This window comes from Hyaena hyaena, unplaced genomic scaffold (assembly GCF_003009895.1).
Source record: "Hyaena hyaena isolate Hyena2069 unplaced genomic scaffold, ASM300989v1 scaffold_22, whole genome shotgun sequence".
In the NCBI taxonomy this organism is placed as follows: domain Eukaryota; kingdom Metazoa; phylum Chordata; class Mammalia; order Carnivora; family Hyaenidae; genus Hyaena; species Hyaena hyaena.
Window position 1 is genome coordinate 4819871 of NW_024080654.1, and position 9342 is coordinate 4829212.

Consider the following 9342-nt stretch of genomic DNA (forward strand, 5'->3'; position numbering starts at 1 on the left):
GGAGCGCCCCGGCGTGGAGTCTGCGGAGGAGCACGCCGTGGGCCCCAGCGCACCTGCTTCGCCCCCACGGACCGGGGGCAGGCGGCGCGGGCGGGTGCAGGGTCAGAGGCCACGACAGGACACCCCGCCCCCCCGGGGGAAGGAAGCCCGCGAGCTACACCGCTCCGCAGCGGCGGAGGCCCGCCCCGGGGGCAGCAGCCGCGGCCGCGCAGGCCGGAGCCCGGAGGACAAAGGCGGAGCGCGGCCACGCCCACGGGGCGGGGCCTCCGCCGGAAGCGGCGGGCCTGCTCGCGGGCCCGTCGCCTAGGCAACAGGGTCGTCTGAGCCGAGCTTTTCAGGAAACCCAAATCCAGAAGCTTAGGGTGGGGAGAGAGGCCGTGGGGGGAGGGGAGAGGCCGAGATGGCAAGGGGAGCGGGTCCCGGACGCCTGCCCCGCGCCGGTTTGAGTGGCCTTTCGAGTGAGAACGGATTCCAGGGCACATCCGGCAGGGGGTCGGGATCGCCCGCCCTCTGCGGGAGCCTGGCTCCGAATGCAGCTCCCCTCTTGGGCCCCTTTGTCTCCAAGCCGCTCGGCACTGGGCTCCGGCCGGCGACACAAAGGGAAAGCGGTGAGGACCGCGCAGGCGCGCGAGCCGCTGAGGTTGCTGGGAGCGGTGGTCCGGCCGCCTAATGGTAGGTCTCCTCCCTCCGGGGCCGGCAGCCTCCCTGGCCGTGCAATTGCGCATGCGCCACCACTTCCGCCCTGCACGGCCCGCCCTCTCCGTCGGTCCCCTGCCGGACGCGGGTTTCTCGTAGTAAGAGCCTGGGAGGGGTTATCCTAACTCGTCCCGCCTCTCCTTCGTTTTGATTGGGCCACCGAGGAAGGACGGCGAGCGGATTGGGTCTCGGCGTTGCCAGTCTGTCTCGGGCCTTACTTATGCCCGGCTGCGCGGCTGGGCCCTGGAGAGTGAGGGGCTGGGTGTGGGTGGGGAGGTGGCCGCCCCAGCGAGCGATGGCCTCGGCGGCAGTGCTACCGCGGCTGAGTCGGTTCCGACCGGGTCTTCGCCGAGGCCAGCTGCTCCCCACGGTCCCCGGCGGGCGTGCACTGCCGCCCGACAGGCTCTGCTTCCAAGTGCGAAACTCCTAGTAAAGTTTGCGCTTCGCCCGCCGCCCCTGTTCCCGCGACCCCCTCCCCAGCCAAAGTGACAGACAAAGCCACACCCCCGCGCGGCCGGGCCGGTGAGGGGCGTGATGCGGCGGGGGCGGGGCCCGCGGGGAGGGGGCCGTGGGGGGCGGGGCGCATGCGCGGTGCGGGGGGCCGAATGTTTCCCAAGTGTTTGAAACTGGTATTTGGGTTCTCCACGTTGGACAAGTGCGGCGCGGCGGGCGGCGCGCGCCCCTTCCCGCGCTCGCTCGGCCCCGGCCCCGGCCCCTGCGCCGGGGTGCGCGCCCGCACGCGCAGCCCGCGCCCGCCCCGCGCCCGAGGCCGCCGAGCGCCGGCCCGGCCCGCCAGGCGCCGGGTCCCCGGGCCCAGGCGGCGCGGCTCGCAGATGTAGCGGCGCGGGGCCGGCCGGAGGGGGGGCGCCGGCGGGCGGGAGCTTTGCATTTTGCAGCGCTGGGCTCCGAGGGGGCGGGGGCTGGAGGAAGCGGAAAGCCGCGCCGAGCCGCCGGGGACCTCGGTGAACCATGTTGAGCCCTGCCAACGGGGAGCAGATCCACCTGGTGAACTATGTGGAGGACTACCTGGACTCCATCGAGTCTCTGCCTTTCGACCTGCAGAGAAACGTCTCGCTGATGCGGGAGATCGACGCGAAATACCAAGGTACGGCGGGATGGATGGGCGGGGGCGGCCGCTCCATCCCCGCCGGCCGCGGGCGCCGCGGGGCCGCGGGCCGTCCTGCCCCCCGCCCGGGGGAGCCGCGGGCCCGTGGCGGCGCCCTGGCCGAGCAGGAACAAAAGGTCTGGGGCGTCTTTGATTCGCCAAGGTCCTTGTGCGCGAAGCCGGGACACGGAGGAGGAAGGAGAAACGAGAGGTCTCAATGCCAGGCTGCGCGAGCAAAGCGCTCTTTGTAGTGAAGTGACGAGGCGGGGTGCTGCGGGGGAGGGGGCGCAGGGGGCGCAGGCCGGGGCGCCGAGGGAGGGATGTGCCGCGGGCGCCGGGGCTGAGGGGCGCAGCGACGGGGCTGCGCGCAGGGCTGCGGGGAGGGCGCTGCGGGCGGCGGGTCCCCGGCACAGCTCGCCATCCCCGGGGCCACCCCCACCCAGTCCCGAATCTGAGTGTTACATAAAGTCCGGGGTCGGCACTCCGCGCGGTGTGGCCCCGACCGCCTCCGCCCCCGCGCAGCCCCCCGGGCCTTCCGTGGAGCTGGACACCCAGCGAGGGCCGCCGTGCAGGGGGCGGCGCAGCCGGGTGTAGTTCGCTGAGGGCAGGGGCTTTATTCCGGGCGTGCGGTGGGGAAGGGGAGGGGAGGGAAGGGAGGCTGGGTCGAGGAAGTCGCCCATCTGTGCCCGGGGGGCGCGGGCGAAGATGGTGTGTTTGCAGAGGAACATGGCAGGGAGGCAGGGAGAGGACCTGTGGGTCGCTCTCTGCAGCCCCGGCTGCCCGGAGCCCCGGAGAGTGGAGGAGGGTTCGTGTCCGCTGGGAATCGTTGGCTGTTGGGGAAACTTTCCTGCCGGGTCGGGCACGGCGGTGGGGGCTGTGGATGGGACGCGGATCGTCACTCGGAGTTTACTAATGTTTACAGGGCTACGCAGCAGGGAAACGGAAGCGCGGGGGGAGGTGGGAGGCAGCCGCACACCCCGAGGCGCAGCGGGCACCCCCGCGGGGATGGCGCCCCTGCGCTCTCCAGCCAAGGCTTCGCTTCGCAGCGACTTTTATAAGGGCCTTATTAGCATATTGCGAACGTCCCGCTTTGGCCTCCTTGTGATTGGTCTTGGCGTCCCCCATGGAATGTCCTTATCCATCCGCTGCTGAGCTATTGGTTGCTGCGCCGGAGGGGGGTGGGCATTGCGCAGTGACTGGCACGGGTCTCTGTTTCCGCTGCTTTTTTTCTTCAGAGGGGCGGGGAGTGGGAGGGGGTCGAGTTGATTTGAATGTCTTCGAGTCGCCCGGCCTCCGGCCTGGGATTGGTCACTGGCGCTACTGGGGCGGGCCGTGTTCATTGATCCTGTGCTGTGATTGGAGCCCCGTTTGGCCTCCGCCCTACGGCCCGGCGATACCCACAGGCGGTGGCTCTCGGGGCGGGGCGCGGCGCCCGCTAACCGCCGCCTCATTGGCTGGTGGCCCGGCCCCGCCCCTGTCCCTCAGGGGCCCGAGCCTTGCCACTTCCGGCCGCGGGGCGATGGCTGCGCCCGGGGTCCGGGTCGGCCGGGGATGGAGCCCGGGTCTCCCTGCCCAGGCCTGCCGCTGGCTCAGGGCCGCGGGGAGCGGGGAGAGCGTGAGGGGACGGGGACGGCGACTCGGCGCAGAGATCAAAGGGAGTCGTCGTCCGTACCGTCCGTTAGCACCTGTGGGAAGTTTCAAGAGGGCTGTGTTTGTCCGTGAGCCGCCCTAGCGTCCCCTCAGAGTTACTTTGTTGCTGCTTCGGGACCGGGTGCCTCCAGCGGAGCCCGCGGGCAGCCAGGGCCGCCGCGTGAGCTGTCGGTAACGGTCACCCCTCGCTCGGGGACCCCGCTGTGCATGTGGGGGTGTGCCCGTCCGCGGGGACCCCGAGGCCCGTCCGCCGGGACACTGGGGCTGTTCGTTCGAAGGGCTTGTGTTGCAGCTCAGACTTGCTTAGTTAGTTTGCATCAACCGGAGATTACTTCGTAAAGATGGATTATAGTTTACCAAGTTTAAATATTATTTGAAGTTGTGCTTGGTTTTGTTATTTTTCATGTATTTTTAAAATACCCACCCCTCAATGGAAGTCAGCTTCGTAAAGAACATCAGTGCAACCTTTTAGGTAAAGTTAAACTACGTTTCTGATATTTGGCCAGATCGCATTAAGTTTCGCTGCCATCTCATTTAATCCTTAAATTCTTTCCGCGGTACCACTGCTCTCCTGTAAGGATGCTGGCGTGGAGCGTCTGCAGAAGGAAGGTCAGCGGCAGTTTGAGCTGATGGAGCGGAAGAAGCTCCCGAAGGTGTCTTGGCAGGGCGCCTGCGCAGTTAGAGCTGGTGGTGGTCTTGTCACAGTGTGTACTCAGCGGCTGTGCAGATTGAGTGCTGTGCTTGGAGAATCTCAGAAATAAGCCATTGTGTAGGGGACAGAATGACTTCTTGGTAATTTTGTGATGTGATTTTTGTTACTTTCCCACACATGAAGCCTCCCAGGGATAGAAGTTTGCTTGTGATGTAAAAGAAGCTGTGCGGTACTGAATTTAATATTTGCAATATGATAAAATTGTTCTCTCTTCTGTGAAAGGCTAACATTGTCTTTAGAAATTTGGTTACTCGAGGGACACCTGAGTGGCTTAGTTGGTTAAGCATCTGACTCTGGATTTTGGCTCAAGTCGTCATATCAAGGTTCGTGAGTTCAAGCCCTGTAGAGGGCTCTGCGCTGACAGTGTGGAGCGTGCTTGGGATTCTTTCTCTGCCTCTCCCCCGCTTTCTCTCAAAATAAACTTTAAAAAAATTGGTTACTTGATTAAACCAGTTAATAGTTTTGTAATGTGCAATCAATTTAAAAATAAATTGCAGAAACTCATATATTAAAATCCACGAACTAGAACTTAGATACGTTGAGCCCATTCATTTTCAGAATTACTCTAAGATACTACAAGACTATGGCATTCCTTCGTTTTGGTGGCAGATAGTCTGTGTTTATCCAGGAAGTATCTTCAGAGCTCTCTTTTTTGTTTATTTATTTTTGAGAGAGAGAGAAAACACAAGCAAGGGAGGAGCAGAGAGAATCCTAAGCAGACTCCACACTGTCGGTGTCAGCGCAAAGCCTGACTTAGACCTTGAACTCCTGATCCTTGAGATCATGACCTGAGCTGAAATCCAGAGTATGATAATTAACTGATGCAGGCCCCCAGGCACCCCAGAATACTTATATTCTGCTTTGGTGTTGACCTAAGTTTTTGTGTTTATTTCAGTGTTAGGTTTATGCCTTATAACTACTTGAAGGTAAGATCTGGAACCAGTACAGGTTACATTTTATACATCCCCCCCCAACACATACTTCCTAGTTGGAGAGTAGAATTGCCTTATTTTAAGGGACTGCAGAGGGTATCAGAAAAAAATTTGGATACTATATATTTATTTTTTAGTAATCTCTGCACCCATCGTGGGGCTGGAATTCACAACCCCGAGAGAGCCAGAGTTGCATGTTTTTCTGACTAAGCCAGCCAGGTGCCCCTGATTCTACATAGATTTGTTACTGTTTGGGGAAAATTACTCTGGGAATTTCTATTTGTATTTCAGGAAGCTTTTGGCAAGAATAGTTACTTTCTTCATTTCAATCAAGTTAAGTTTACAACTTTGATTTCTTGGGAAATTGCCTAATTACATTTCCCAAGTTACTTTTCCCAGTCATATACACTGTCTGTACAAAGTTTTGGGGCTTTTTGCTTGTTTGTTTTTAAGATTTTAAGTAATCTCTGCACCCAGTGTGAGGCTTGAACTTGCAACCCTAAAATCAAGAGTCACATGCTCTATAGACTGAGCCAGCCAGGTATCCCCTGTACAAGGTTTAAATATAGCCCTGAGGGTTTTTTGGTTTTGGTAATGTTTTAAATACTGTTGGGTTTTATAGATACGAATGTGTATGGTTTTACACAGTAAATGTATAAGCAAAATCTGACACCATTGTTTCAAAGCAAAGTTAGGTTGTAGGGCTTATCGTGACAAACCATTTTAGTAAATACGGAGGAATAATGTGGTAGCAGGAGAAAGACAGGGCTGATAAACTGAGGCTCTGGGTCACGGAGTTTATATACGTTCTCTAATAGGGTATTTTAGACAAAGGTACATGAAAATAAAGGAAAGGGGCGCCTGGGTAGCTCAGTCACTTAGGCCTCCGACTTAAGCTCAGGTCATGATCTCACAGTCTGTGAGTTGGAACCGCCTACATCAGGCTCTGTGCTTGACAGCTCAGGGCCTGGAGTCTGCTTTGGATTCTGTCTCCCTCTCTCTCTGCCCTCCCCTCCCACTCTGTCTCTCTTTCTCAAAAAATAAATAAACTTAAAAAAAATTAAACAAAGGAAATACAGGTGTTTAAGTTAGAAGAATATTTGAATAAAAAGCAATGGAAATATGGGACAAATCATTAGTTTTATAGAAAATAAAAGTTTGGGTACCAGCACTTCACCTAAATTTAAGTTTTCCCCGAAGTTGCCCATTTTGAGAGCAGTGTTACCCATGCTTCTGAGCGCGCAGAGCCCCCTGGGGAGCTTTGAGTGGCGCCTTGCTGACCGGGAACCCTGTTGGCGTTTGTATTTAGTTCCAGGGATTTTTTTCAGTAGAGAAAAACAGTGTCGGCTTGAAAGGCAGCCTGTAGGGTATAGGATTTTCATCCTAGAAAATCTCGCATCAGTCATGTCTGTCCTTTGACATTACTTTCTCCTAGACTAGAGGAATAAATAAGGGGTTTGGTAGTGTCGGCTAGAGTGGGCGTAATGCTTATTTTTCCCTTTGCAGAAATCCTCAAGGAGCTGGACGAATATTATGAGAAATTTAAGCGCGAGACCGACGGCGTCCAGAAGCGGAGAGTGCTGCACTGCATTCAGAGGGCCCTGATTCGGAGCCAGGAGCTGGGCGACGAGAAAATCCAGATCGTGAGTCAGATGGTGGAGCTGGTGGAGAACCGGACCAGGCAGGTGGACAGTCACGTGGAGCTCTTCGAGGCCCATCAGGAGGTCAGCGACCCCACCGGCCACAGTGGCAAGGCCGGCCAGGATAAGGCCAAGAGCGAGACAATCACGCAGGCGGAAAAGACCAATAACAAGCGGTCCCGGCGACAGCGCAACAACGAGAACCGAGAGAACGCGGCGAATCATCACGACCACGATGACCTCACCTCGGGGACACCCAAGGAGAAGAAAGCAAAGGCCTCCAAGAAGAAGAAACGCTCCAAGGCCAAAGCCGAGAGGGAGGCGTCCCCCGCAGACCTTCCCATCGACCCGAACGAGCCCACGTACTGTCTGTGCAATCAGGTCTCCTATGGAGAAATGATCGGCTGTGACAATGACGAGTGCCCCATCGAGTGGTTCCACTTCTCCTGCGTGGGGCTGAACCATAAACCAAAGGGCAAGTGGTACTGTCCCAAGTGTCGAGGTGAGAACGAGAAGACCATGGACAAAGCCCTGGAGAAGTCCAGAAAGGAGCGGGCTTACAACAGGTAGTTGGCGGGGCACATCCGCGGCGAGGAGCCCGAGAGGCCAGTGTATTTATTCCACCACCGCGCGCTGAGGCGCGAGACTGTCCCGTGTGTAGTTTTAAAGGACGTTAGGAAAGCAGCCGTTCCTTCTGTAGGGGTGGCCGGCAGCCTCTGCCTCTTGTTTTCAGTGCTACACACGTGTAACGAGGGTGGTCTGTGGATCAACATTTTAGAAACTACAAATATAGGTTTGAATTAAACACTCAAGTGAGTCTCAGACTGATTTGTTTTTTTCATTTCTGTCTTTGTTTCGCTGGGGCGGGGGTGGCCCAGAAGCAGCCTGACGCGGTAAATGGGGAAGGAGATTTCACGTAGCTGCTATTTTAATAAAACTAATGTCATCGCTTCGTGAGCACGTTTAAAAAAATTGGCTGAACTGCTAAGAGTTAGAGCCCATAGAAAGTCTGTTTCTTGCTCTAATAATGTCTAACCATTTAACAACTCAACATAAAGGTTTAAAATGTGGAGATTATTTTTGAGAAAAGGAAATGCTTAAGTTTGACCTGGCAGATGTTTTATGTACTGGCCTGTTCCCCAAATGGCCACTTTTTAAGTGATTGGGCATATTTTTTATGAAACCGCCCGGAAGTGGTCGGGTCGTGGAAGTTCACGTCACGCTGTTGCCATCGCGCACCGCAGTGTGGCCATGTTTCCTTTACAAACGGCGCATAAGTGTACGTTTCCAAGCGTACTTGCACTTGCCTCGTGATCAGATGCCCCCGTAGGACTAAGGTGTGCTTCCTGTGTGCGCATGAGAACTGTACACCTGTGAGGTCAAGAAATAAATGAAATTTGGTCTGTTTGCTCCTCTAGCGGTATATTTAATTTGGTTGTAAGTGATTTTTAAATTTTTGTTTTAAAGATTTGTATACCAGCAGTTTAGACAAAGCCTTAAGCAATGTCTTTTGTTCTTCTGAATAATGAAGTAGAAGTTACCTTATTGCCAGCAAATACATGTCAAAACAATATATATTCAGACCAAGGGGTGGGAAATACTGCCCAGAAGCCAAATCCACTTTACCACCTGTTTATGTAGAGCCTGTGAGCCAAGAATGAGCTTTATATTGTCAAATGGTTAAAAAAAAAGTAAGAATCCTGTTTCATGACACGTGAAAATTATAAAATTCAAGTTTTAGTGTCCATAAATAAAGTTTTATTGGCACACGGCCATTCGCATCCGCTTATGCATCGTCTGTGGCTGCTTTTGTACAATGGCAGAGCTGTTGGCAACGGAGGCCAAATAAATGACCCACAAAGCCAAAATTACTTATTTTCTGGCCCTGCGCTCAAGAGGTTTGTTAACCTCTGATGTAGACCCACTTCATTTGTAAGCAATAAAATGGTTCACGTTTCTGAGCGGGAAGTGGAGAGGAGAATTAGTTTCTCTCCTATATTCTGTCTTGCAGTCACTTAGGAAGCCACCACCAGGAAGAAGCAAGTGGCCATTGGAGCGCCCAGGCTCTGGGTAAACTCTAGACTGTTTTCTGATTGTTTACTTCGTTTGAGGAACACCAAGAACGTTATTTGTGACAGATGGAAATCCCTCAGTGTTTTACAGTGACTCCGCCTTATAGAGAACTGTTTGGTGGAGAAATGCAAATTGTAGTTGATTATACCTTAAAACGTGAACATGTTGCATATCAGTACCTACAAGTAGGCATTTATTTCCTAGCAAAACTTCGAGAACATTTAAGAATCTTTTTTTTTTTTTGTAACATTTATTTGCGGGGAGAGCACAAGCGGGGGAGGGGCAGAAAGAGGGAGACAGAGGATCTGAAGCAGGCTCTGCACTGACAGGCCGACAGCAGCAAGCCCAGTATGGGTCTCGAACTCACGGACCACGAGGTCATGACCTGAGCAGAAGTCAGAGGCTCAACTGACTGAGCCCCCAGGTGCCCCTTAAGAATCTCTTTGAGTGTTACGATTAACCTAGACAAATAATAAAAAGCTTTCGATATGAAAGTGGAGATACTTGATTAACAGTCCAGTGGCAATAAAAGTA

The 9342-nt window shown here is 55.0% G+C and overlaps 1 protein-coding gene across 1 annotated transcript; it reads left to right on the forward strand.

Moving 5' to 3' along the window:
- The first annotated feature begins 1462 nt into the window (after positions 1-1462).
- ING1 (inhibitor of growth family member 1) lies at positions 1463-7559 on the forward strand. The gene is made up of 2 exons (XM_039226680.1): positions 1463-1801; positions 6602-7559. Exons 1-2 carry the CDS (start codon positions 1666-1668, stop codon positions 7303-7305), a joined length of 840 nt encoding a protein of 279 aa, XP_039082611.1. The 5' UTR covers positions 1463-1665; the 3' UTR covers positions 7306-7559.
- Positions 7560-9342: the final 1783 nt, after the last annotated feature.